This window comes from Haemorhous mexicanus, chromosome 18, assembly GCF_027477595.1.
Source record: "Haemorhous mexicanus isolate bHaeMex1 chromosome 18, bHaeMex1.pri, whole genome shotgun sequence".
In the NCBI taxonomy this organism is placed as follows: domain Eukaryota; kingdom Metazoa; phylum Chordata; class Aves; order Passeriformes; family Fringillidae; genus Haemorhous; species Haemorhous mexicanus.
Window position 1 is genome coordinate 2,252,398 of NC_082358.1, and position 27,927 is coordinate 2,280,324.

A 27,927-nucleotide genomic window follows, 5' to 3' on the forward strand; every position below is an offset into this window, starting at 1 on the left:
CGCAGCGCAGCGGAAGCGCCGAGAGCGGCCGCGGCTGGGCCCGCCAAGAGCAGGCCGCGCCGCCCCTCACGGAGCCTGCGCTGCCTCCGGCCGGGCCCGGGGAGCCGCTCCTCCCGCGGCCGGCGGGGCGGGACCCTCGGGGCGGGCAGGGCTGGGCAGAGCTCCGGGCTGGGCAGGGCCGGCCATGGCGGGCAGCGCGGGCCACGGGGACCTCAGCCCGGGCTCGCTGCGGCGGCGGCTGCGGAGCGCGGAGGAGGCGCAGCGGCGCCAGGCGGGGCTGGTGCGGCAGCTGCAGGACGAGGTGAGCAGCGGGCGGTGCCCGGCGGAGGGGAGGGGGTGCAGGGCCGCCCGCGCTGCCCGCGGGGACTCGGCGGGAGCCCGCGGGGCCTCCCCGGGCGGGCGGCGCCGAGCTCGGAGCTCGGGGCGGAGAGGCCCCGGGAGCGCCCGTCCCGCCGCGGTCTCGCTGCCGAGCCCCTCCCGATCTCGGTGCCTGCAGCATCGCTGCTGTTCGGCCCCGTTAGAAGGGTTTGTCCCGGGCAGGAGTCGGGCTGGTTTCCTTGCAGAGCAAGTTCGAAAACTCATTTCGATCGCTTCAAGGACCCCCTTGAACAGCCAAATGTACCCCGGGATATGCGGGGGCCGTAGGGCAGGTAGAGCTGCCCGCAGCTGACCCATCGTTCTGCTTGCTGCCGCTGTCTCAGGTGAGCAGACAGTGCTACGCCTGAAAGAAACTCCGCCCCAATCTCTGTCATATTAAAGTGAAGCTTCCCTATATTGCAGTGACTTCTTGTGGAGCGTATCAGAATCACTGTGCTGGAGAGAGTCAGAGAAAAGTTAGTGTGGGGTGAGCGGAGTCTATAACAAGCTGCTTCTCTCATCTTCATTCTCTGTATCTGTTCAGGTACTGCAGTACCAAAGCTGGTGTCGAGAGTTGGAGCAGCAAGTGAAAGCTGGAGGGGTGAGTGTGCTGCAGGTTGTGAACTAAAAAGGGGGTGTGTGTGTATAAATATATATATATATATATGTATTTGTATATATATATAAAATGTTCCCAAAGGCAGAGCAATAAAAACCCTCCACAATCCAATTACAAGAAAGCAGATTTTTACTGTCTGAGGGTTTAGAGAAACACTGAATTTTCCCATCAGTGTTTTGTCCATTTGCCATTCTTAGAGCAGTCAGTAGTCCCAGAAATGCAAGTCCAGAAAACCCAGTTGAGGATTTTAATTTTGTGAAAGAGTGTTTTGTTGGAATGACATTTGTCCTGGGTCTCAGGAGAGGACTGTGCTGCATGTTACATGATACAGCTGTCCTGGAGAAAGAACCAGTTGAAACAGCTTTTTGGAAGTCAGGAAGGCTGGTGGTCAACATACAGAACTGGCTCTGTGCATTTCTTTCTACTTCATAGCTAAAGTAAACCTAGAAGCCAAAGGGTGGAAGAATAGGAGAGCATTCCCAGGCTTCATGTCCAGATCAGCATTTGAGGAAGTGAGGACACGTAGCAGTGGGAGAGTGAGGAGAGCCACTCACACTAACACCCTTCCCCCTTCCCCCTTCCCCCTTCCCCCTTCCCCCATCCCATCCCATCCCATCTTCCCTTCCCTTCCCTTCCCAAATCTTCCCTTCTCAAACCTTCCCAAACCTTCCCAAACCTTCCCTTCCCTTCCTCCCTGTAGTCACAACACTGTTACACCTGGAAGAAGCCATGGGCTCCTGAGATACCCAACAAATGGATGGGAAAATGGTGGATGCTGACAGTGGTGAAGGAAACACTATCATTTGACTAAACATTTCCTTTGTTCTTAAAGGGATCCCTTCCAGGCAGGTGGGAAGCCACAGCAGACCACAGCCTGGAGAATGCACTGCTTCAGGTGGAAGAGGAGCAGCAAAGGTACAAGGAAGAAGCATTTCTTCATACTTGGTATCCTGGATGCTCATGGAAGTGAGGGAAAACCTGTCCGTGCTACCTGGTCTCCCCAAGGGAAGCGGTTGGGCAAACTGCTTTGACAGGAGAAAGGTCCACAATCTGCTTTCTGTGGTGCAGTAATAGTGCTGTGTGCTGAGTGGCTCTGCTTTGAGTGGGGAAGTGGGGTGTGTATTCTGGGTGAAAGGTCCATTTCCAGCTGAAATTATTCTGTGGTTCAGCAGGTGAACAACTCTGGACAGTGCTGTAGAAAAGTGATACAACCAGTGATTATCAGCATGAAGAGGGAGTAAATTGTTACTTGTGGGCATCATCAAGGTTGAAGGGGAAACCAAAATCATGGATTGAAATTGAAGGCTCAAAGCACAAAGAAGCAAATGAGGTTTTCATCACAGAGAGATCTTAGTTAACCCTTTAAGTGCTTTTACTGCCTCTCAGACAACAAAGTCAGTGTTAAGGGAGCTGGAAAATCTCAGGGATGCTGGAGAGCTGTTGTTCATTGACCTCATTGTTTCTCTTTCTTTCCAAGGTGTGAGAATCTGGCAGAAGTGAACACTCTTCTGCGGGAGCACCTTGATAAAGCCAGTGAGGTAAATTCCGCCCTCAAGGAAGATGTTGGGAAACTGACGGTGGATTGGATGAGAGCCCGGGAGGAGCTGGAGATGAAGGAGAGTGAATGGCGCAGTGAACGGGAGGTGAGGATGGGCCAGGGGAATGCCAGAGGGGAATGGGGTTGCCTTTTGTTCCTGGCACAGAGAACTTGCTGTGTGAAGGCTGTGGCTCTGCTGAGGATGCACTGGTGCTGTACAGCGGTGTGGGAGGGAGGAGTGTCAGCAGAGGGTGCTGGGGGGAGATGCCCACCTTCTGTGACTGCACTGCTTGGTCGAGAAGATAGAGCTGGGCACTGTAGGGCAGTCACAGGAACACTCACCTCTTTAATAGTTCCTTAATCCTTGTTTTGAGCAATTGAGACCAGAGAGGTCTGTGTGTGTTCATATTCAAAGTGGCCAACGCAGGAGCAAGACAGGCCTCTTGTACTGTTGTAAGCCAACCTGGCACTGGGCTTGAAGGAGCTTGTGTTTGTATTCCTCTGCTGGGACTTTGAGGTGGTGAATCACAATCAGCTTGCTTTGCTGCTACCCACTGCCATGGGAGAAGTGTGGGTGTTCCCTTCTGGGCAGGTGGGTTCCTTCTGTAGGCCTCTGTGGTGCCTCTTCAGTCCTTGATGCCCCTGGTGCAGTAGTTATTAAAAGGCACCTGGTGATGGTGATTTACTCTCTCCTGTCTGAGAGATGTTACGGTGACAGTGAAGGCTGAATTGGCATTTCTTTTTGTCTTTGCATGTTTAGCTTTATGACAGCTACTTACGGGGGGAGCACGCCCGCCTGCTCGGCCTGTGGCGGCAGGTGGTGACCTTCCGCCGCCACTTCCTGGAGATGAAAACTGCCACGGACCGGTGAGTGGGGGCTGAGCAGAGATCTGCTGCAGCAAACGTGTGCCTTCCTTGCTTCTGGGTCCTGCCTTTTGAACCTCCATGTTGCATTAGTTACAGCAGAGGTAGGGTTTCTCCTTGGGCAGTCAGAAGCAATGCCATTCAGCATGCTTTGGGCTGGTCTTGGAAGAGTTGCTGGCTACTGGTCTTCAGAGAAAGCTGAAGGGCTTAGGCCATGAGGGCAGCAGAGGCTCTGAGCAAGCAGTGACTGTGGTGATATGTGGGCCTGTGAGCACAGGCACAGAAATGCATGGACGCCTGGGAGGAGACTCACTGAAGCTGTGCATGCAGCATATAGAGTGGTCCCTTTTATGAAATTATAAAAACCTGCCTTTAAAAAATCTTACCAGATTTCTTTTCCCACTACTCCTAAGAGAAAGATGATTAAGGCATATTTTTTCCTTTTTCATTTCCAGGATACATTTAATCTTTTCAGTTTGTATCCACTTACTCTTCTTCCAGCATTACTGAGAGAAAGAATAGCTTCTCTACCCTGTTGCTGCATTTGTCCAATTTATTTGGTTTAGTTTGATACCTCTTTTTATGATTGTCTTCTTGTTCTTGGGCTCTTTGAAGTTCTTTTCTCCCAAGAAAAATAGTGTAGCCATAATAGTACCTTTTGGTATCAACATGCACTTTGAAACTCTGGGTTACTGTAAGCCATTTGTCTTAATTGATTATAAGCCTTGCCTATTGTGTAGAGTCTGCCTGACCTGCTATTTAGTCCTTGTGTTGTTTGTGCTTTTATGTTTCAGCATTTCAGGCTGATTCTTACACCACCTTTCTGAAATGTTTTATTATATAGGTGTAGTCTTGAGCTTTTAGCAGCCCAAGTGGGGATAACAGAGCACTTAAGAGCAGAGTATATAAAAGCTGGGGATCTTGGTAAAATTCCTAATATCTAGTGATAATACCGTAATTATCTAATGATAGTCTAATTACAGTATGTTAACAAGAGTAATTAGAGGTGCTTCAGGCCTTCTGGCCTGTGCCATATCTTACTTCTTATATCTGAGAAGAAAATAGACTCCACACTTAGCTACCTGGTAAAGTCATTGCTCAGCTGTCAAGATGTTCCTGGTCCCCAAGTGTCAGATGAATGATTTGTCCCCAGCGAAGAAGTCACCTTGCCTGCCAGCTCTTCCTGATGCATGATTGCATGTTTCAGAAGTGAATCAGCTGATAAAGATGGTGGACTGAACATTGGCTCTTTCTTGGTTCCTCTTCAGAGATTTGTCAGAGCTGAAGGCAGAACAAATGAGGCTTTCTGGATCTATTCTTGTGAGCTGCTCTCGCCTGAACTCCTGTGTGCAGCTCAGGGAGTCCATCCCTCTGGGTAAACCTGTCCTGAAGGATCAGACAGAGCAGCAAGTGGATCCAAAAATAAACCAGACAGCTCAGGAAGTGATAGCCTTACAAGTCATGTGTGACATGGAGAAGAAAGAGCTTCAAGACAGGTAAAGGTGTTTTAACTTTGCTATTACCAGCATTGTCTTTTGTGGCAGCTTCTTGGGTTCGCAGATGGGCTGTGCTCACATTTAGAAGAGCCCTGCACAGCCCTTTGTCTGTCCCCAGTCAAACTCTTGCCTTGAACAGAAAGGATGGAAATAAGTATCTGCCTGACAGAAATTCTTCCAAGTAAGACAAGACAGAGAAAGAGATAGCCTCTGTTAGTGGTTTTGCTGTTAACTGATTCTTGGTGAAAAACTGAATTCAGCATAAAGAGAGTTGTGTTTCTTGTACAGCCCTTTTACTTCTCAGGGCTGTGCTGAAAGAATTGAGAGGAATTTGCCCAGGGCCACCATAAGCACTGCAGCACTTGTGTGCTGACAGTTTCTTGCAAGACTGAGTGCAGAGGCCTTTGGGGCAAGAAGTGCCATTTTGCAACATCAAGCCTATTAACCTGTAGAGATGAATGCTGCCTTTGCTGTGTTTCCTGGGTTGAACTTTGCTGTGCTATGCTTTGGGGAGCTGCTTGGCTCTTTAACAGGTGGTGGTGTGCAAAGCTTTTGGAATGGCACATAGACCTTCTCTTCTCAGGGTGATGGAGCTCTCAGCCTTGCTTGTACAGTCTCAGAAGCAGAATGAGGAGAAGGAGAAGACCATGAAAACACTTAACGACACAGTGGAGATTCTAGTATGTTTTACCTTTACCTGGGAGATAGCCCAGTGTTTGCTCTCCAGCCTGAACACAGAGGTGTGGCTTCCTCAGGAGAAACAGTGGTAAAGATGCCCAGTGTATGGGAACATCAGGCACCTTGCCAAAATAAATATTCCTTGTGTGTTCAGCAGATGTGGAGTCAGTCCAGATGCAGGCAATTCCAGAGGAGCTGCAAGACAGTTCAGGTGTCTTCCTCTGAGGAGTGGCACCAATGCTCTTCCGCCTGTGACTTTAGATCTCTGGGGATCAGAGTTCCTTGGAACTGACCGTTTAATAGGAGCCTATAAAAACTAGCTTTTGGTCTTCCTTGTAGTTTTAGTAGAGAAGAAATGGAATAGATGTGGACAGGAATATACTGGAATCACTAGAGCTGAGACTTAGCAGTGTGACTCCTACTGAGGATAGGAATGCTGCAGATGGGAGCAGCTCTTCTGTGCCCACCCTTTATTTATTCTGTTCTTAGGAATCAAGTTGGATAGAGAAAGAATTTGCAGCTTCATTGACTAACAGTGCCAAAGAAGAGAATCTTTGCCTTCAAAAGCTCATTAAAAATATCACTGAGGTAAGTATAGACCTGGTACAGGGACCACATCCCGGTAAATTTGATTTTGAAGTATTTGAGGAAGGCAACAGACTGGCCTAAGGATTAGAGACACATGTTGTGTATTATCTGTGTTAACTGCCATTGCCTGTTTAATTTTTAGACCCCTTTTCTGATACAGAACCTGTTCTAGCTTGTGAGTTGCTGTGCTGTGACAATTCCGTGAGCCAGTAGAAGTTTCAGTACCTTTGCCTTCACCACCCCACTAAGGTCTCTTGGACTGTGTTTTTGGAGTATGCTACTTGGCATTTGTGTTACCATGTTTCTTGGGCAATTCCCTCACCCTCTTTGAGCAATGAGTCTGTTGTTCTTCAGATCTTTGTGAAAGGTCACTGACTCAGTCGATGCACTTGACAGTTCTGCTCCTTCACTCAGTGTTCACTGACTATTATAATCTCCCCAGAATCACAACTTTCAGGGATAACCTTAACTTAGTCCTAAAGTTCTCTTAATGGAGAAGGGTTGAGTTGTCAGCTCTTCTACACAGCTGCAAGAAAAAGTGAGTGTTCAGGCAGCCTCCAGCCACTTCACACTTGTGAAGAGTAGCTGTATTCAGAAATCCCAAGAGTGCATGTAGCCACAGGGACAAACCTTTGTGGACTGAAGAAACCAGAAAATTGAGTTTTTAATGACTCAAGGGTAAAGTGGGAGGAAAAAAAAAAAAACAAGATAAAGAAAACCAAGTAAAATGAGCAAAGACTAACAGCTGGATGTGGGCTTTCAGATGGTGTTAGATGACAGTGACAGCATGGTCAGCATTATCTGCGCTGGCAGTTCCCAGCATGCAGACTCTGGGGACATCTTCTCAGCTCCGAGATCTGTTGATACAGGGCGTGCCTTTGGACTGGTTCTGGAAGCTCTGGCAAGGATGCGAGGGGCAACACAGGTGAGAGCTTTGTGTCTTCCCCAGTGGCCACAGGCTCAGTGCTGAGGCCTTGCTCAGCTCAACACCTTTCCATTTGCTCAGCCACTTGAGGCACTTCTTCGAACCTTCATACTGCTGCTCCTGCACTGCTTTGCTGGTCTTCCCAGCTCTGTGTTCTACTGCTTTTCTCTCCTTGATGTCCACCCTCTCAGCACAGCTTTTGCCTTCAGGGGAGCTGTCTCTGCCAGCTGTTTCTTCCAGCTCTCTGGAGCCACCTTCCCTGCTCCTTATTGCTCATTTGTGCTCCTTCCCTGCCTGTTCCTGCAGGCCCTGAGAGAAGAGCTTTCTGCTAGGCAGGACTCAAACAAATTACTGCAGCAGCAGCAAAGACATCAGGAAGAGAAGTGCAGGGAGGTGCAGCAAAGGCTTGAGCAACTGGAGGAGAAATGCAGAAAGTCCAGCAGCCACCAGCAGCATCTTCAGTCTTTAGTAGAAACACTCAGAAGGTGAGTGTCTCCTTCTCCTCCTCCTGCATTCTAGAGGCAATCTGCTTCCAGGCCTGGGAGGTCAGAGGTGAAGAAATCACCTGCCTACCATGTGTAGGCCTCAGTGTGGCTCTCGAGCATTGTCCTGTCTGGGTTTTTCATGCTCTACTGTGCCTTCCAAGGCTCTCTAGGAGATGCAGAGCCATGTAGAATAGAAGACTCCTTCTTGCCGGGCTGCTTCCCTGAATTCTGTTCTTTGCGTGCCCCTGCCCAGCCACTGCTTCTTACTGAAGGAAGGCATAATCCTGCCTTCCTTTCCCTTTGCCTCTGCAGGATTTCCTTGGGAGGGAAAGACCAAGGTCTTCCTTAGCCCACTGCCCCCAGCTCCATCCTGGAGTGCTGAAAATGTCACTGCTGACTCTTCAGGCTCTTGTTTCTTCTGACTGAGCCTTGTCTCTGCAGTGACTGTGCAAACCTCGAGAAGTCCAGGGAAGAGCTACAGGAACAGCTTGGATTAAGGGAGCGAGAAGCCTCATGTCTTCGTCAGAGTAACGCTGAGCTGCAGATGAAGGAAGAGTCAGCCCAGGCAGAAAAGGCAGAGCAGCAGGACAGGATGGAGAGAGCACGCCATGAGCAGGAACTCCTGTGAGTGTTAAAGCTTTCTCTGGCGGTGCTGGGCTTGAGGAGGCCCAGTGTGAAGGAACGAATGGGGCCTGCTCCTCTCTTGTAGCATAGACTGTTTTTCTATAAAAACCTCTTTCCCTTCCTCATAGAGTGAAGGACTTGGCTGCACTTGAGGAAAAATGCTCATTGCTGCAGAGCGAGTTGGTAGTCAAGCGACAGACACTGGAGAAATTGCAGCTTCAGAAGGATCTGCTGGAGCAAGAGAAGGATGAGTTTGCCATGTCTCTGGAGAAGGTATGCACACCTTATTTTTAGGCAGCACTTGCGGGAGTGGGAGCCGCCAAGATCACTTGAGATGCTCTTTCTGGCAGTAGAAGAGAGGGACATTGTTATTCTTGGAAAATGGTGATGGAACCAGACAGTCTCTTTGGGATCATTGGTCCCCATGATCTTACTGAGAGCTCTGCGCTAGGAATAAGTCAAAGACACCCAGGGGAGGTGGAGTGGCTGCCTGCAGTCTGGGATTTTGCTACCCTTGTTGTCCCATTGTTCTTTTGCCTCTCCAGGCAGAGCGGTCAGTGGCAGAGCTGACAGGGGCTCAGAACAAGCTGAATGCTGAAAGAGCTGATCTACAGGCTGCAGCAGCAAAGATGAGCAGCATCAATGAAGCTCTTGCATTGGACAAAGTGCAGCTAAACAAATATGTGTGGCAGGTGAGCAGAGTTGCCAGAGATGTGCCAGATGTTTGTCTCCAGCTGCTACTGCTTCTCAGTCTTCTTAGCTTGGCACAGTGACTGTGGCACTGTTCCTTTTGTGTCTGAGCCAATCTTTCATAGTAATTCTTCCTCTACTTTATTTCACTATGTTTCTGTGACTCCAGCTGGAGCAAGAGAAGGAAGTTTTGTCTGCTAAACTGGATGAGATGGAGAGAGCAAAGATCTGTGAGCAGGAGAAGTTGAACTTCTGTGAAAGAGCAAACAAAAAGCTCTGTGCCGAGAAAGCCCGGCTAGAGCAGCTACTGAAGGAAGCAGAGGAGCAACGGGAGGAGTTGTGGCTGGAGCTTAGGACACTGAGAGAAGAGAAAGCAGAAACCCAGGAGAAATTCCATCAGGTGACCAAAAGTATGGTGCATCCATGTGGGTACTGGGCTGCTTGGATGAGGGAAGCTTTACCTGGTGGATTCTGTAGTGGTTTTGTCAAGGGCACACGTAGTAGTGCCAGAGGTCACAAGGCTTTTCTTACTCGTTTTTGGAAATGTGTGGGTGGCTTGCAGAGCTGTTCCACAGTTCTCGGAGTTGTGCCCTGCTTCTACAGAGTCTTTTAGTCCACCTGTCTTTGTTGGGCTCTTTTTTGACTCTTGATAAGTTGTGAAGAGATAATTGTGTTGTCCATGAATCTGAGTGGGTGGCAGAAGAATCAAATTCTGGCAAAAGGATCAAACTCTAGCTCTGAATCCTTTTTCTGAAAAAATACCAGGTCTGCATGTTTTTTTTGATGCTTTTTCTCATGAAGTTGGAGCATGTCCAGAGAAGGAAACAGAGCTGGGGAAGGGTCTGGAGTACAGGTGTGACCAGGAGAGGCTGAGGGAGCTAGGGGGGCTCAGCCTGGAGAAAAGGAGGCTCAGGGGGCACCTTCTTGCTCTCCACAACTCCCTGTGACAGGAAGCTGCAGCCAGCTGAGGGTCAGGCTCTCCTTCCAGGGAACAAGGGACAGGAGAAGAGGAAACAGCCCCGGGGGAGGTTTGGATTGGGTGTTACAGGATGGCTGCAAGAGAAGGCTTTGTTTCAGAGTGGCTCTGTCAGACAGTCTCAGTTCTGGGGAGTGTGGTAGGTTTGGCAAATGCACAGCAGAGGTTTTGCTTTGGCCACATCAGCCACATGTCCACCAGTCACTAAATGTCTGCTCAGCACAAGAGCTGTTTCCATGCCAAGCATCCTCTGGTTGCAGAGGGTTCAATATGTGAGGAGGTGACACTTGGATGTGGGTTTTGTTCTAGAAGGGGGAAATCCTATGTATTTTCCCTTGATTCAGCAAGCCAACTTGTTTTCCCCAACATTCCTGAAAATGTCCAGCACTGAAATAGATCCAGATAGAAATTTTGCTAGCCAAGTGCCTGTTTGGAAGATGCAGTGGTTTAGGGTGACAATGTAGAATTTGGAGTAGGGATGTTTGTTGGGACAGAGTTGTCATGGGCCCAGGCAAGGCAATAGGACCTGACACAGCACTTCCAAGGTAACAGTGCCAGAGGCTTTTGGCAGCCCAGGTTATCAGAGCTGCAGAGGGCAGATGATGTGAAACTTTGAGCCCAGGGCACAGGTGCTCCTTGTCCTCTGGCTGCCTGCGAGGTGGCACTGGCTGGCTCTGCACAGGGCTCCTGAGGAAGGGCTTGAGCTGTACCTTGTCCCACTTGCAGGTTTCCCAGGAGCAAGAGTCATTGAGCAGGGCTCTGGAGCAGCTGAGCCAGGAATCCTCTGACCAAGGGCATGAACTGGCCCAGGTGGGCAGAGAGAAGGAGCTGCTGGGCCGGGAGAAGGCTGCCCTTGAGGGCCGACTGGCAGCCACCGAGCGCCACCAACATGAACTTTCCAAGCAGCTGGCAGAGACAAGGTAAAGGCAGGGAGGAAGCCCTGGGCAGGACAGGGCTGAAGAGCTGTAATGATAAAAGTGGTAAACACTACACAGGGGTTTATTGTATCCTCTGTGCTTTTCAGATTTGGATTTGGCTGTTGAGGTCAAGTTGGGCTGGGCAGTCTGTGCTATGCCAGGCCATAAGGAAGGCCTGGGCAGTCCCTCAAAGGGCCCTGCTCTGCTCTTGAAATGACCCAGATGTGACTTCTCTGGATGAGTTTCCAGGTGACCCATTTTCCATACACAGGTGTGGGGATCTTGAGCCACGTTGTCCTGGAATACCGGGCTGTGGGTGTTTGGAGCAAGCAACTCATGTGTGTCCACATTTGCAACTTGTAGGTCAGCAAAGGAGAGCCTGCAATCCAGTCTGTTTGCTGCTCAGCAGCAGATATCACAGCTGGAGATCACCAGGAACCATCTGGAAGCTCAAGTGCTCATAGTCACACAGGCCAAGGAGGTGATAGAAGGTGAAAACCTCGTGTTCTTTCTTTGTGGTGCTGCCTCTGCCTAGAGAAGCTAAGCAGCCTGTAAAGCCCTCTCTGTCCACAGAGCTTCTGAGGAGTGGTGGGGCTGGAGACACTGAAAGGGCCTGAGGTCAGTAAAGTCAGTAAAGACTCTGCCTCTTGCTCTTGGTTGCGTTTGCAGGAGAAGTGAAGTGCCTGCAACATGAGCTGGAAGCAGAGAGAGCTCTCAGGAGGCAGGAACAGGAAGACACAGCTCAACAGCTCCTGCGGGCAGAGCAGCAGCATCACGAAAGCCTCAGGCTTCAGGGAACTGCTCAGCAAGTGGAAATAAAGAAGCTCCTGGACGACCTGGTAGGGGACAATATGCTTCTGAATTGTCCAAGCCAGCCCTGTGGGTTGGTTTAGCACAAGCAGAGGCTGAGGGTGTGAAAGGGCAGCAGTCCTCTGCCAGAGGCCTCCTGCTGCTGGGCCGGGCAGCAGAGCCAGCAGCTTGGACTTGGAGGAGCGTGAAGGCGCCCAGGATGGTGCTGGGACAGTAAATGCAGCCACAGCTTCAGTGAGGGTGTAAGAGGAGTTCCAGAGCAGGTTGGGCAGTGCCCACCCAAAGCGTGGCAGCCCAAGGCAGGATCATCCCCGAGTCCTACCTGCCACAGAGCAGATGGCAGCGTGGAGCAGATGCCAACAGTGCTGCTGGCTGCAGGCGTGGGAACTCGGTTCCTTTCTTGCTGTGCTTCCATGGTGGACAGAGGGATTAGCTTTGGGCTGGAAGCAAAGGGAACAGGCCCCCTGTCACTGGTCCTTCAGTCCTTGTGACTGGGGCATCAGAGAGGGGAAGGTGACACCTCCTTTTCTGAGTGCTTGGACTCAATGCTTGGGAAGGTCTTTGCCAGCAGAAGAGAGTCCACAAGTCTGTGATTCTTGCACCTGCTGAGCCTCCTTTTGAATTCCCTGACAGGACACAGTTCCTGGAGTGCAGAAAGCCAGTGCTGTTGTCTTTTCCAGTTGGGGGTTGTGGGAGGGATGGAGCTTCACATCTTTCAGCAAGGAGCTTCCCTGGGACTTCATCTTGCAAATTTTTCCTCCCCTCCTCAGGCAAGTGAGCGCAAAAGGCACCGTGCAGAAATGCAGGAGACGCTGGAGCAATGGGAAAAAGAGAAAGCAGAGAGAGAGCAGGAGCACAAGAAGGTGCTGTTTGAGATGGGGCAGAAAGTTGCCACCCTGCTGGCCCAACAAGAAGAACTAAAGAGATCTGAAAGTGCCAAGCAAGAGGTAATGATTGTGAGAGGAGAGCTGTTGTGATTTTTTGCAAGGCTGGAGCTGTGGGAGATGGCAGAATATGGGGCTGTGGGGAGCATGCCCTCCATGTCTTCTACACTGAATTAGGGGAGGTGAAAGCTAAACGGGGCTGTCTTTGGCACCAGGAATGAGCTCTCTCACAGGAAGCCAGGCAGGAACATCTCAGCTGTCAGCCGAGATTTCTGTGCTACTCTTGTGCTCTGTTGCTCTAAGATGTACCTCAGGGTATCTTCACTGTTCTCTTTCTGCTCCCCTTTTGGTGTGTACTGGTAGATCTTCATGGCCAAGGTGAGCTTGTAGGACTTTTCTTTAGTGGGCATGGGGAGGGTGCAGCAGGAATGCTGACAGGAGAAAGATCTTTTTAAAGGCTTGCCTGGAGTATTTCTGAACAGTAACCCAGAGATGTCTTCGGGGCTGTGTTTTAAGTCACTTCCTGGGAAGCTGTGTCTCCCCCAGAGCAGGCAGTGGCCCAGGGCAGCAGCAGCCAAGTGCTCTGAGAGCACGTGAGCCCATCAGTCTTTGCCCCTTGCCACAGGGATGTTGCAGGAGAAGTGTGAAGGCGTCTGCTCTTTCCTTCTGTGCAGGTCCTGCTGGAAGAGCAGGAGGAGAAGAGTGCTTTAGCAGAGGCACTGCTCCAAACTCAGGGAGAGCTCAGCCGAGCCCGCCAGCAGGTCCAGCAGCTCAGGCAGGAGGTGAAAGAGCAGCAAGAGAAGGGGCAGGTGAGTGTGAGTAGGCAGGCTACAGAGGACAGGGCAGTGACCAGGGCACAAAAGGCAGCTCCTGGGACTGAGGAAGCAAGGGCTGCTTCAGGCCCTGGGAGCACAGAGCCTGGTAAGCTCCAGAGCTCAGCCCCAGGAAGGAAGGCTTGCAGTGAAGCAGAGCTGGGGAGAGAAGCCAAAAGAAGCAGCAGAGGGAATGGGATTTTGGGGCAGCACATGGAAAGAGGTGAGCCTGAGGGCAGATCCCAGGGAGTTGTTCTGCTTCTTGTTGCCAGACCGTCAAGGCAAATCTGCAGGATGAGCTGCAGGAGGCTCGCAGAGAAGTCCAGGCAGTGCAGAGGAGGCATGAGGAAGAGCTACAAGGCCTCAAAGAGGAAATGAATCTCCTCCTTGAGCAGAGGGAGGCTCTACAAAAGCAGGTGAGTGACACTGCAGTCATGCAGCCAGGGGTCTTTGCTTTTTCCTGGCAGAGCAGCAGCTGCTGGGATGAGCCCTGGGGCTGTCTCCTGCTCTGGGGGCTCCATGGCAGCTGCTCTGGAGAGCACTCAATCCTCTGCTGAATGTCAGCTGCTGCTCTGGACAGCTGGGCTAGTCCTCTGCACTGTTGGTCAGCAACCACCAGCATGGATTCCTGCTGGCCTCTTCTTGCTAGCCTTGGCTTGGCAGGTGCTTTTTCAGGTGCCCTTGGTGGTGGGCCACTGAGAGACTGAAACAAGTTGTCCATATGCTTTGTGAATCTGGTGCTCTCAGGACAGGGAGAAATGGAAATTGTCCTTTACCTTTGCTCAGAGCCTGTGCTGTGGCTGAGAGTGAGAAGCTGTGGCTGTAGCCTCTGACTGCTTTGTTCTCTTTGACTGGAGGTGGGAGAGTTGACATCTCAGCTGGAAGCCTCCCGAGAATGCCAGGAAATGACTGTGCAAAGAGCCCAGCAAGATGTGAAGGAGGCCCAGGAAGAGTCCAGGCAGAAGATGTTGGAGATTGAGCACATCCAGAAGCTGCTGGAGGAGGCAGAACATCAGAACAAGCAGCTGCAGGAGCATCTGCAGAACTTGGAGAGGGAAAGGAGTCAGTTGGAAGAAGTGGCTCAGCAAAATTCAGAATTGCAGGCTTCCGTCAATGCCCTGGAGCTGGAAAAAGCCAGGTAAATGAAAGCCTGTGGGACTCTGCATTGTGATGAATGGATTCCCTCTTTGCCATCTTTCACCTGCTAGGGGCTCTGGCAGCATTTCCTGAATGGCAGGTTCTGAACTCTCCATGCAGTCATGTCTCATTGTCTGGATGTTGAGTTTAATTTTCTTTTCTTTTAAGCCTTCAGACAGAGTTTTTTCTGAAGACAAAGGCTTTTGGGGTAGCCCTTTTCCTCTAAGGGGGTATTGTGTGGTTAGGTGGGTGTGTTGACACTGCCCGAGCTGCACTGTAAGGAGCTGGATACATCCATCAGCTCCACCTTGGGTCCTGTAACTTGAAGCCTTTGGCATCTGGATCAGCCTGGCATCTGATGCCTTTTGGTGACATAAGACATGTTAAACCCATGATTTTTTATTTAAGCCAGATGAAGAGAATCACTGAAAGGGTAAGGTTGGAGGCACCACAGTGGTTTATCTGGTCTCACCTCCCTGCTTGCGCAGGGCAGTCCCAGAGCACTTGGAACAGGATTGCATCCAGATGATTCTGGAATGTCTCCAGTAAGGGAGACTCCACAGCCTCTCTGGACAATCTGTTCAGGGCTGAATCACTTAACAAGAAAGCATTTCTTCCTCCTGTCCAGGTGGAACTTCCTGGGCATCAGTCCCTGCCCGTGGCTCTGGTGCCATTGCTGGGCCCCAGGGAGCAGAGCCTGGGCCCTGCTCTGCCCCTCCCTGCACACAGGCACACCCAGGGCTGAGGGCCCCTCTCAGCTGGGGCTCCTCTCCAGGCTGAGCAGCCCCAGCTCCCTCAGCCTTTCCTGGGCACCGAGATGCTCCAGGCCCTTGCTCAGCTCTGCAGCCTCTGCTGGCCCCGCTGCAGGAGCTCCTGTCCCTGCTGTGCTGAGGAGCCAGAGCTGGACACAGCACTGCAGATGTGCCTCCCAGGGCTGAGCAGAGGGGCTGGATCCCCTCCCTGACCTGCTGGCAATGCTGTTCCCGGAGCTTTCCAGGATCCCAGTGGCCCCCTTGGCCACAAGGACCTACTGCTGGCTCGTGGAGACTTTCTTGTCCACCAGGACCCCCAGGTCCTTCTCCACAAAGCTGCTTCCCAGCAGGTTGGGCCCAGCCTGTGCAGGTGCCTGGGGCTGCTCCTCCCCAGGTGCAGGACCTTGCTGGATTTCAGAAGGTTCCTTTCTGCCCATCCCCAGCCTGTTGAGATCCCTCTGAGGGGATGCACAGCGACCCTCATGGGGAGACATCGCCTGCCTCATCCAAGTCATTGATGGGGAAGTTCAGCAATAGTGGGCCAGGAGTGAGCCCTGGAGGACACCACTAATGACAGGCCTCCAACGAGACCCTGTGCCAACAGTTATAATGCTCTGGCTTCTGCTGTTCAGCCAGTACTCAGTCCAGCCCATTGTCCACTCCTCCAGCACTCACTGCCTGAGTTTCCTGGAGGATGTTGTGAGAGACTCTGTCAAAAGCCTTGCAGAAATCAAGGTAAACAATATCCACTGCTCTCCCTTTGTCCACCCAGGTAGTTTCCTTGAAGAAGGCAATCAGGTTGGTCAGGCATGATTTATCTTTAGTGAATCCATGCTGACCATTCCTGATCACCTTCTTGTCCTTCCACATGGGGAAGATGGGACCTCCAGCATGAGGTACTCCATCACCTTTCCAGGGATTGAGGTGATTCTGACAGGCCCATAGTTCTCTGGGTCTTCCTCCATGCCCTTTCTGAACACCAGAATGATGTTTGCTTTCTTCCAGCCCCCAGGCACCTCTCCTGATCTCCATGACCTTTCAAAGATAACAGAGAGTGGCCTTGCTCTGGTGTCCATGAGCTCCCTCAGCACTCATGGTCCCATCCTGTGAGGGCCCAAGGACTTGTGGATGTCGAGTTTGCCCAGGCATTCACTAACCAGTCCTCCTTGAAAGGAAAGCCTTGCTAAGGGATAGTCTTCCTTCCAACATTCCTTTAGCCTGGTCTCCTGGGGCAGAGATCCCTGAGGGCTGGTCTTGTTCAGTACAGACCGATGCAAAGAAAGGCACTCAGGAATTCTGCCTTCTCTGCATCCTCTGTTACCAGGGTCTCCCCTCCATTTAGGAACAGACAGAGACACATCATCCTTGATTTTCCTTTTGTTACTGATGTATTTTAAAAAGCCCTTCTTGATGTCCTTGCCCAGATTTAATTCCAAGGTGGTCCTTGGTCTTCTTTGTCTCATTTCTACTTATTCCAACAATGTCTCTACTCATTCCAAGTGGCCTGAGCCTGCTTCCATCTCCTGTATACTTCCTGCTTGCACTTGAGGAATGACAGGAGCTCTTTGCTTATCCACTCAGGTCTCTTGCCCCCTTTGCCCAGTTTCTTGCTCACTAGGATGCATTGTTGTTGAGCCTGGAGGAAGTGATCCTTGAATATCAGCTTGGACCCCTTTACTCTGCAGGGCCTGTTCCCATGTGCTTCTTTCAAGAAGGTCCCTGGAGAGTCTAAAGTTAGCTCTCATGGGGTCTGTGGCTGTAATCTTGCTTGCTGCCCTGCTTTTTCTTCACCCCCAACTGTACTCCACAGTCTCATTCATAGGCAGTGCAGCCAAGGCTGACCTCAGGCTTCACATCTCCAACCCTGATTGTTAGGGTAAGGTTGAGCAGCATGCTGTTCCTTGTGGGATCCTCCACTGCCTGTGACAGCAAGTTGTCATCAGTGCTTTCCAGAAACATCCTGCATTGTGTTGCTTCTCTAGCTGATGGCAGGGAAGCTAAAGTCCTCCACAAGAACCAAGGCCTTTGACTTTAAGGTTGCTTTATGTTGCCTGTAGAAAGCCTCATCTGCTTCTCCTCCTGTTCAGGTGGCCTCTAGCAAACATCCACAGCAACGTCACCCTTACTTGTCTGTCCTTTTATTCTGACCCATAAGCTCTGGACTCACTCATCATCTACCCCAGAAAAAGCTTGACACATTCCAAGTGTTGCCTCACATAGTGGTCAACTCCATCACCCCCTCTGAGGCACCCAAGGATATGAATGTCTCTCATGGCCATCTGTTGCCTTGTTCTACAGGCTGACTCTGTCTCTGGAAGAAAAGGATCTGAGCCTCAGAACCCTGGAAGAAGACAACCTGGCCCAGATCAGTCAGGTGTCTGAGCTTCGTTCTGCCCTTACCCAGGCCGAGGAGCTCCACTCAGAGGATAGAAGAGAAGTGCAGGAGCTCAACACGCAGGTAAGCTGTGCAGTGGCATCCTCTTCTCCAGGGACACACAACAGCACCTTTGGCTTGGAGGCTCCAACCTCCTTCCCCTCCCAGCAGCATCCACAGCTGCCGTGTTCTGCCCGGGGCTGCTGCTGCATCCTGAGGCCGAGGCTGGATTTGGTGTCTGCTGCAGAAGTTTTCCCCCATCCTCTCCCGGGTCCCAGCAGGAAGTCTGGGAAGAGAAGCAGCAGCAGACTCCTCTGGGGCTTCTCTGTCCCTCTGTTAGCAGTGCTGTCCCAGACAGAGTGTGGGCCTGTGCCGGGCACTGAGCAATGTGGGGACACAGAGGTGGCTGTGGCAGGCTGGGCAGGGCACTTCCAGCACAGCCAGTTGAGCCGCTGTTCAGAGCTGCCGCCCAAGGATGCCCAGTGCCTCCCTTACTTGTTTTCTCTGCATTTGTCTCCATTGGAATCCTTGCTTCTGTGCCTTCTGGGTTTGGCGTGTTTTTTGCCTGAAATAATTTCTTCTTTGTTGCTCTCCCTGCGCCCCACTGTGCTCCCTCAGGAGCAGCCCTGTCACTGAGGCTGTGTGCATCCATCTTCCAGATCCTGGCCCTGCAGGACGCAGTGCTGCAGATGGAGGCTTCCCAGGCAACTCGACAGAAGAAGCTGCTGAAGGAGCTGGAAGGGTCTCGAGCAGGAGAACGCTCTTTGAGGGACTCTGTGCACGTCCTGGAGGCTGAGGTGTCTGACCTGCGTGTGAAGCTCCAGAGCTCTGAGGACAGAGCAGAGGCCTTGGCCACACAGTGTGAACAGGCCAGTGGTGCCCACCAGGAAACTCAGTCCCAGCTGGACAAACTGCTCTTGGATCTCCACCACATGATCAGGGACAGCAGAGACTTGGGCACTTGGAGCTCAGGCAAGTGTGGGAGGCTGGGTGAGCAGGTGGAGTGAGGGGGTGTTCCTGGTCACCCTGGTATCACACACTCACCCTGTCAGGCTGACTCAGGCCTTGGGAAATCTTGACAGCTTGACTTCCCTGCAGAGACATAAGTCCATGTTTGTATGTAGAGAAATGATCAGAGTCCGAAGGGAGAAGGGACCAAGTCCTGTCAAGCCCATGCAAGGGCCAAGTCAATGTCAAGCCCAGGGCCCATGCAGTTGTCTCTGGGGCAGTGCTGACATTAGTGGTCATCAGAATAATGTCAGCCTGTGACACACATCCTGCTGCAATGCGAGCTCTAGGACAATGACAAAGGCACCTCCTCCTAGGTAGAGAGGCCTTGTTTGTTGGAGACCACTGGATTAAATCCTGAAACAGAATGTCTTCTCTTTTCAGAAGAGGGTCATGTCAAGGGCCTAACTGCTTCTCAGGCGAGGGATATCCCTGCAGAGCTCACAGTGGACAGAGTGGCAGCAGCTCTGCAAGACCTGCAGCAGCACCTGGAGCATTCCCAGAAAGATCTGGTAATGTGGGCTTAGTGCACCCAGAAATCCTGTCTTGCTGTTGGGCTGCTGGACAAGCACCGTGCCAAGGCCAGGATGGGTGTCAGTCCTTGTAGGGGGTTGGCTCACTGGCATGGGGAGGAGGGAGGATCACAATCACATCTACCAGTGTGGTCCAGCTGCCCTCTCCCACATGGGCTATTTCTGCTTTAGTGTTTGTAGCCCTTTGCCTCCTGACAGAAGTGGCAATGACAGGTGATTATGTTCCTCTTGTCTCTTCCAGAATGATGCAAGGAAGAAGATACAGGCCTTGGAGCTGGAGCTGGGCATGGGGCAGGATCAGATGGACAGTCTCAGAGCCAGCAATCAGGAGCTGCAGATACAGCTGGATGAAAGTCGGGCAGGTACAGCTTCTCCTCCCCTACCCACTGGCCCATCCTGTCTCTGCAGTGGGTTCCTTGATGCCACACAGAGGAAAAAGGCAGTGCCCAGAGATGGCAGAGGGGAAAAACAACCAGCGGGAGATTTATCCATCCGAGTGCTAGTGAAAGCTTTCTCTTGAGAAAGATGCTGTGGCTGGCAGTGCCACCTGGCTGTGCTAGGGCTGATCCCGTGCACAGCTGGTGCCTCTCAGGTGCCGTGTCTGTGCTAAGGAGCTGTAGCTGGATGCCTCAGCTCCATTGCCCCAAACTCCAGGCCCTGCCAGAGCCTCCAGGCTACTGGCCTCACTGGAGCAGGCCTGCACAGGCATCCCCTCTCCTTCATCTCTCTTGTCTTGTCCACTCTGCACAAGGCCAAGAGCAAACACACTTTCCTATCCCTCTGAACCTTGCCCCTTTCATTCCTGTCTTTTTCTCTATGGAGAAGTTTCCTTCATTTCTGTCAGCTTTGGAACCTTTGTGGGCTTGAGGCCTGGCAAACACAGGCAGGCAGAGAAGACAGTGCTTTTGTCTCTGCAGGATGCACATCAGTTTGCCTTTCTTTTGCTTGTCCCATTCTCCTTCTCCTTCCCTGCTGCAGCAATGTTGAGGGTAGAACAGCAGAAGACCTCTCTAGAAACTGCCTTGAAGGAAGAGACCATTGCCCTAAAGGAGGAAGCTGTGACTCTTCGTCAGGAGGTGGAATCTCTGAAGAGGAAATTGGAGGACCTGGAGAAGGAAAGGAAGGATGTGCTGGTGAGATTGGCAGATGCCACAAAGGGCCATTTCCTAGCTACGTTTGGACCTTGTGTTCACAGTTCTAAGGGGCGTCTTTTTCCAGTTTAACTTTTGTAATTCCATTCTTCTGAATAAGGAGGAGAAGATGCTGTAGTCATGGTGAAGCCACGTAATGCTGAGGCTGCTGATTTTCCTCCATGCTGGGCTTCTGTGCCCTAGAACCTTTAGTTCTCAATGCCTTCACTGTCCCTATTGACATTGCATGGTTTGGGGAATTCCTGGTGTCCAAACCCATGTTCAGATTTCTTGATATCTGGACGGGGAGGGGAGAGTCCCAAGTTTGCTGTTAATAGAAAGGTGTTTGGCCTTGGCCATGTGAGAGCAGCCAGTGGGGAGAGAGGAGAGGAAAGCCAAGTGCTGATCCCCACCAGGACGTGTGCCTGCAAGGGGAGAACTCGTCCTGAGTGGCAGCAGAGGATGACAGACTGACCTGGCCATTGCTGCTCCCAGAGAGGGCAGTGGGGCTCTCAGGGATGGAGCCATGGAAACTCTACACCGGAGAGGTGGAAAACCACTCCTGTCAGCCCAGCCCCAGGGAAAGAAAGGCTGAGGGTGTTTGCTCTTCCCTTCCTCCCTGATGGAGAGCACATCCTCGTGGCACTGCCTGAATCCTGCTTAGCGTGCACTTGAAATCCTGGCTGCAGTTCTGGCAGCTCCTCCCCAAAGGAGCACTGGAGTGGAGCTGCAGGAGGTCGGGGAAGGGCAGAAAGGAAGCTGGGAGGGGCTGAGTGAGCTGGGAAAGATGCAGCATCAAGGGGGATCCCAGCTAAGGTCTGCAGCATCCCGAGGGGCAGAGAGAGAGGGGCAGCCTGTGCCTGCCCCTGCTGCAGGAGTCCAGATCTGGTATGAAAAGCAAACCAAGAGAGGGAATGAGTGACCCTTTTTCTCCCTGTTTTGGCAGCATGAACGGGACAGGCTGCAGGCAGATAAAGAAAAACTAGAGTATGAGATAAAACTTCTGGAGGAATCAGTCACAGCCTCTGAAACTCGAGCAAATACAGCAATAGACAAGAATCGCTCCCTTGAACAAGAACTCCAGACTGCCCTGTCCATGTTAAAAATTAAAAATGAGGAAGTGCAAAACCAGGGGAAGAAAATGGAGATTCTTCAGAAAGAGGCAGCAGAGACCAAAGCTTTGCAGGAGCATCTCACTCATGTGACTGCCATGCTGTCAGAGAGGGAAGGAGAAATGAAGTTGTACCAAGAGCAGATGAGAATGTTGGAAAAACAGAAAGAAATGCATAAAACTGCTCTTAATCAGGTTATTAAGGACATAACAGAGAAAGAACAGAAGACAGAATCCCAACAGGAACAGATACAGGAGCTGGAGAAGCAGCAAGAAAAGCAAAGGATTGTTTTAAGCAAAATGAGCCAAGAGCTGGAAGAGAAGGACCAAGAGATCAGATCCCAGCAAGAACTGATAAGGGAGCTGGAGAAGCAGTTAGAATTGCAGAACTCTGCTGTCAGCAGGGTGAGCAAAGAGCTGGAGGAGAGACACTTGGAGATCAAATTCCAGGAGGAGAAAATAATGATTCTAGAACAGCATGGTGCAGTACAAGTCAGAAATCTGCTCGTGGATCTTGATGATATGAAAGGAAACCTGAAGGAGAAAAGGCTGGAACTTCTTTCTCTGACTCAGCAGATTCAAGAACTGGAAAAGGAGAGAGAAGATGTGAAATCTCTAAATGCTAGCCTTGAACACCTGAGAACTGTTCTTAAGGACAGAGAGAGTGAGTGTGACACTCAAAGGGAAGAGTTAAGGCTCTTGCAGCAGCACAAGGAACAGCAAGACAGGCATCTGCAAGAGCTTCTTGGTGAAGTAGAAATAATGACACTTTCTTTATCTAAAAAAGAGCAAGAGCTTGAGTCACAGCAAAAGCAAATGCAGGAAGTTGAAGAAGTTATGGAAATGCAGTTAAAGACTGTCCGTGACCAACTGGAGCAGACCTTAGCAACGTTAAAAGAAAAAGACAGACTTATGGACATCCAAAAGCAACAAACAAGGAGTTATGAAGAAAAAAAAGAGGAACAGATTAATGTCTTGCACAGAGACTTAGAATACTCTAGGACAATATTGAAAGAAAAGGATTTAATGATTGAATCTCAGAAGGAACTCATTGAGACTTTCCAAAAACAAAAGGAAGACTCTGAAGAGCAGAAGCAAATTCTGCATTGTCTTCAAGTGGAACTAAAGGAAAAAGAGCAGGAAATTTTGTCCCTTAGAAAGCAATGTGAGCCATGCAAGGAAAAGGAGGAAAAGCATGTAGCTGAGCAAAGTAATTTCCATGCAACAATACTGACTCTGAAAGAAAAAGAAGACAAGATTTGTGTTCTGGAGGACACCATTACAAAGCTTCAACAGCAGAAGGAAGAGACAGCAGTGCAGGTTAAAGCCATACTGCAAAAACTCGAATTTGCTGAATCTTCTCTTGAAGCTAGACATCAAGAGGTAGTGTCTTTGCAAGAGCATGTCCAGGACCTTCGAGAGCAGAAGGAGGTGGCAGGCAAGCAGGCCAAAAGTCTAGAGCAGGATCTAGACAAAGCAAGCCAGATGTTGAAGAAGAACCATTTGGAGCTCCTCAAGCAGACAGAGCAAATGAACATGTTCCAGCTTCGTGAAGAAAGCTTGAAAGTAGCCCTAACATCCTGCCAGAAACAAGTGACTCTACTTGAGGAAGTGGTGAGAAAGAAAGATGAGGACAATGATGCTCTTAGGCAAAAATTCCAGCATGTAGAAGAAGAACTGAAGACTTTGCAGAATCTCCAGCTTAGGCTAACTGAGAAGAATGAAGAGGTTAGACATGATGGAAAGCAAGAGTTCCTGAAAGAAACCTTCCCTGAGAGAGAAGGAGAAATCAAGGCTCAAAGTGAGCGAAAGCAGATAGAAGTGGAGATAAGAGCTCTTCGGGAAGATCTCCAGCATGTTCAGCAGACTCTGACAAAGAAGGATAAAGAGATCAAGTACCAGACAGACAAAGTTAAGTATTTAAAGAATACTCTGATAGAGAGAGAACAAGAGCTTAGGAGGCAGAGTGAACTCCTGAAAGAATTGACATTGGCTTTGCGATGGAAAGATGAAGGGGAAACCCTAAAGAAACAAATCCAAAAACTCCAAAAACGGAAGACAGAGGAAGTAGAGAAGAGGAGGATTCTCCAGGAGAGAGACTATCTCTTGCAAAAGCAGAAGGAAATTACCCAACAGTTAGAAGCTGAGAGGGAAGCCAATGACAAAGAGCTGGAGTGTGTGGCTGCTGCTTTGAAGCAGAGAGAAAGCAGAGAAGATGAATGGAGAGAGAATGCTCAGGTCCTGAGTGCTGCACTGAGCAAGAGTGAAATGGCCAATGGGAATCTGAAGAAAGAAATAACCATCCTGCAGAGAATGATTTCAGAGAGAGACACAGACCAACTTCATCAACAGGTAGGCACTGGAATTGATCTTCAGTCCACTCCAGCGTCCCTGAATTATTCCAGAGATGTTTCCCATGAAGAGGTGGGTCTCTATCCCTGTCAGTGCAGGCCTGCTTGGGTAAAGCAGCCTGGGCTGCAGCAGGCAGCCTTGTCTGTCTGCCTGGCTCCAGCCAGAGACCACTGACTGCCAGATTGTTTCCTGGCATGCCTGGAATGACTGATCCAGCTCTGGAGCTTGCTGATCAGCTCCAGGCCAAAAGCTGGGCATGGGGAGCTGCTCCTCCTGTGCCCAGAAAAGGGGAGGCAGCACCTGGGGGTTTGGATTGGGTGTGGGAAGGAATGGAGCAGGTGAGCAGAGTGATGGACTAAACCCAGCAGAGTTTTGTTCCGAGAGGGCTGAACAGCAGCTGCACTGCTGATGCTTTGAGGATGCTTCCTGAGATGGAGATTTCTGAGGGACTGCTTTTCCAGTGTGTTAAAAGAACAGGATTTCTTTTATTGCCTGGTCAGGTTAAATGCTTAATTATGCATTCAAGGACATGTTTGTACTGCAGTCCAAAAATCATGGAGGCAAACTTGTGTGTGTTTTTCCAAGTGAACTTATTCAGGTCCTGCTAGTGGAACAGTTGCAATAGCAACTTTGCCAAGAATTTGCCTGTGTTCTGGTGTCCATTAGTACATTGGCATGTAAAAAGTGCTACTTAGAAAACACTGTATTTATGCATTATACATTTACGTATGACTTGAGAAGTATTACTTGCAGCCTAATCTGGGATCCTGACAAGTATTGAGATCTGTTGATGGGAAGTAAAGATGTGACAGGGGCAAGAAATATGAAAAGAGCATGAGATTTCAGTTACGTCCATGTAGCTCAGATATGCAAAAACATTCAGTCAGGTAATGCAGTGGCATCCACACAGATTGGTTTACTGCTGATACCAAGACTGCATTTAGAGGTGCTCCAAGGAGCAGTTTGTGAAGAAAGGCACAAAGGAGAAGGAGGAGGTGGCTCCTGACTAAGTTCCAAGCAAATCTTATGGCCTGATTAATAAAATGGTATTTTCAAAGGATGTAACAGGTAAAGAGAATAGAGAAAAAAACTGCACTATTTTATCACTGCAGAATGCATGCTTCACCCACACCTTGCAAGTTTGGTTGTCTAAGGACAGAGAGCAGAACTGTAGGTAAGAGAATTTACAGTGATGATCAAAAAGGATGACCAAAGATGGTAATTAACTTCCCCAAGAGGAGTAAATGTTTATATATTCACAACTGACAAGAAATGGCTGAAAGAGGTGGAGACACTACTGAGCTTTGTAAAACCATGAAGTGGCTGGATAGGAAATTAATGCTTCCAGACTCTGAAAACCAGAATGGGGAACACTGAAAAAAACTAGCAGGAAGCAGATCCAGAACAAAGTACTCAACTCTCCACGGGGATTTGGAGGAGGGTCCCTAGAGAGAAGGTGTGTTGTTTTGGCCTGTGGACAAGGAGAAGAAGAACCTTAGCACTGTCCATTCCTGCTGTGGTCACTCTCCCCAGAGTATCAGTTCTGACACCCTTCTAACCTTTATGTTGCACCAGCTCATGGAATCTCCTTTCTGAATGCCCAGCAGGCTGTTGCCGAAGGGGAGCAGCTGTCATGGCTGTCAGAGAGGAGACTCATGTTGCAGAGCCTGGAATGTCTGCAGCGAGCAGTTGCAAAGCTGGAAGATGAAAAGGTGGAGCTCAGGCAACAAAACACTGAACTCAGGAGAACTCTTGAGCAGGTAAAATGGGCTTTTTCTGCCTCTGCAGAGCCTCAGGCTCCTCTGGAACTTGGCACCTCAGCCCAGGCTGTCCATTGGAGACCTCTGCTCATTCCCTTGCCTCTCCCTGTCCCTGCTGTGGGCACACCGCTTTGTTTGTTCTCTCTCTTGTGGCAGCCCCTGGCTTTCACAAGGGCACCTTCACTCCCCTGCCCCCTCCCTGGTGCCATGTCCCTGCACACACACACTGGCCTCTCTTGCACAGCCCCCCACGAGAGCTTTTTGCCCCCAGTGTTGTCTGGTGCAGTTCAGGGTCTCAGAGTAGGCACCTCCTTGCCTTGCTGTCCAGAGGTCCTTTTGCTCCATGTTTGCTGACAGCTTTCTGTGACCTTCTCTCCCATCCAATGTGCAGGTGGAACACGAACGGAGGAGACTGAAGAGATGTTTTAGGGGTTGGTTACTCCCAGATGCCTCTGGATTTTCTCTTTCTGAGTCTGACCAGTGCAAGTTGTTCACTTCTAGACAGGTGAGAACAACATTTTCCATGGTACAAGGAGGCTTTGGTCATACAGAGGAATGATGAGAAATCCCAGTGGCAGCAGCCCACCAGAGACCTAATAGAAGTCAAATATTGCCTGTGGTTGTGACCAAACAGACTGAAAGAACATCATTTCATTTTCTTCACAGGAGGAGTCTCATGCTCACTGCAGTCAGCGCTTAGCTGAGTTACAGAACCAGGTGAGAAGTAGGAAAACTTTCCTCCAAAGGCTGCTGTGGCTGTACTCATGGGCACAGCTGTGCCTGCTTCTACAGCCCGAGTTGTGTTTGGCTCTCAGGAAATGAGTACAGCAGGTGTTGTCAGTTGTGCACTTGTTGGCAGCAACCAAACATCCTTTACCTTGGTCTTATCTTTGACTCTGACTTGTCTAAGATCAGGTGGTGGGGGAGAGAGATGGGATGAAATTCAGAACACTGGAAGTCACCTAAAAATATCAGAATCATTGAATCGTAAAATGCTTAAGGTTGGAAAAGCTCTCTCAGGTAATCTAATCCAACTATTAACCCAGCATTTTCAATCCCAACACTAAACCATGGCCCAAAGTGCCACAGCCACATATTTTCTGAATACTTCCAGGGACAGTGATTCCACTACTTCCCTGGGCAGTCTGGACCAGGATGTTTTTCTTTGTTGCCTGTTTCCAATTTCCCTTGATTTTGTAACAGTGGAGCTTGCATTTTAGCAGAAGTCTAGGGACCTGAGGCAATGCCAGAGGCTTATTATTCCACTGGGCTTAGTTGTCCACATTGTGCTCTGCTCCTTTGTGGAATGCTCTGAAATTTGGGAGAGGGAGAGTTTGCTCCCTGTGCCTCAGCTGCCTGTCCAGCAGCTCAAGTAGAAGAGTCCTCCAGGAGCTCAGGGGAGCAGCAGCCCTCGTGCTGAGGCACAGCCTGTGGAGAAAGGGGTGAGTGGCCCAAATGTGTGCTTTGGAAATCAGAGCTGGGTTCCTAAATCCCATTGGAAGTCTCTCTAATAGACCTGTCGTGCCTGAGGGGTGGACATGGGAAGGGTTTGCCAGCCTTGAGCTGGACTTGTTGACCATCTGAGCTCTGTTCTGTCTGGGAGCCTGTTCCTTTCCCCTTGCCCAAGGGCAGAGTGTTGATGAGGGCTGGAGTTGGAGGCTGTGTCTGCCCCGAGAGCCGGAACCGTGGCGCTGCAGGTGCTCCTGCCAGCGTGGGCTTGTCTGAGCTGGGCCTTGTGCCTCTTTCAGGTGTCCCTGCTGCAGTCACAGCTGGCCCAAGACCGACAGCACCGGCAGAACTACATTGAGAGCTGTGCAAGGACCAGCCAGGAGCTGTCAGACCTTCACCAGGAGCTGTCCTGTTCCTTTGCAGCTGTGCTCAAGGAGCCCAAAGCTGCTGTTCTGGAAGAAGAGACTCGTAAGCTGGATCAATCTCTGAACCTTAACTCGGCACTGACAACCCTGGGCCTTCAGTCTCTAGAGAGACAGCCGGGGCATCCAAGAGCCAGACCTGCCAGAAGCAATGATGACCTGAGGTAACAGCACCTCTGGTCTTCATTTGAATGGAACATTTTCTTCTAAGACAAAGAGCTCACAGATGTGAGAAATGGGATCAGCTCCTCAGGGCAGGGCTACTCCCTGCCTTAAACATCCATTGGTCTCACATTCGGCTGGTGTCAAGCCTCACCTTATGTTGAGGATTAGGATCTATGAAACATTATTTCATGAAGTAGATGGTTTCTGGGACCAAAATGTGAATTTGTGAGAACAACAACATCGGTAAGGAGAAGGAATGGTGTATGGAGAATGAAGCCTGAACAAAAAAAATAATCCTTGAACAGTAAGACTTGTGGGTGACATCTGTCCAAAGGCAGCTACTTAAAGGGACACAAAGAGTGCGCTATAAACAATTCAAGTAACATAACAGTTGGTGGTGTTTGCATTTGCAAGCATCTCCTAGGAACAGGAATTTTAATTTTTTTTTAATAAAATGTTTTTCAGAAGAAAA

At 50.3% G+C, this 27,927-nt stretch overlaps 1 protein-coding gene across 6 annotated transcripts; it reads left to right on the forward strand.

The window, feature by feature from the left end:
- The first annotated feature begins 169 nt into the window (after positions 1 to 169).
- CEP250 (centrosomal protein 250) lies at positions 170 to 27,927 on the forward strand. 6 transcript variants are annotated; one of them, XM_059862864.1, is made up of 31 exons: positions 170 to 301; positions 902 to 958; positions 1,809 to 1,891; positions 2,454 to 2,619; positions 3,274 to 3,380; positions 4,646 to 4,873; positions 5,457 to 5,553; positions 6,041 to 6,139; positions 6,903 to 7,064; positions 7,371 to 7,549; positions 7,991 to 8,173; positions 8,302 to 8,446; positions 8,719 to 8,865; positions 9,033 to 9,263; positions 10,566 to 10,759; positions 11,120 to 11,247; positions 11,426 to 11,595; positions 12,337 to 12,513; positions 13,125 to 13,259; positions 13,535 to 13,678; positions 14,120 to 14,400; positions 17,450 to 17,609; positions 18,185 to 18,497; positions 18,918 to 19,045; positions 19,308 to 19,428; positions 20,045 to 20,199; positions 21,143 to 23,659; positions 25,264 to 25,419; positions 25,811 to 25,924; positions 26,086 to 26,136; positions 27,168 to 27,927. In XM_059862864.1, the coding sequence occupies exons 1-31, from the start codon at positions 185 to 187 to the stop codon at positions 27,456 to 27,458; spliced, it is 7,236 nt and encodes a 2,411-aa protein (XP_059718847.1). In that variant the 5' UTR covers positions 170 to 184; the 3' UTR covers positions 27,459 to 27,927. The 6 variants fall into 6 exon arrangements, with proteins under 6 accessions (XP_059718847.1, XP_059718848.1, XP_059718849.1 ...); XM_059862865.1 differs by having other exon boundaries at positions 173 to 301; positions 25,267 to 25,419; XM_059862866.1 differs by lacking the exon at positions 13,125 to 13,259 and having other exon boundaries at positions 173 to 301.

Coding starts and splice junctions, on each gene's coding strand:
- CEP250 (XM_059862864.1), top strand. CDS start 185: ATGGCGGGCAGCGCGGGCCACGGGGACCTCAGCCCGGGCTCGCTGCGG. Junction 25,420..25,810: donor TCAGGAGAACTCTTGAGCAG/GTAAAATGGGCT, acceptor TCCAATGTGCAG/GTGGAACACGAACGGAGGAG. Junction 26,137..27,167: donor TAGCTGAGTTACAGAACCAG/GTGAGAAGTAGG, acceptor TGCCTCTTTCAG/GTGTCCCTGCTGCAGTCACA.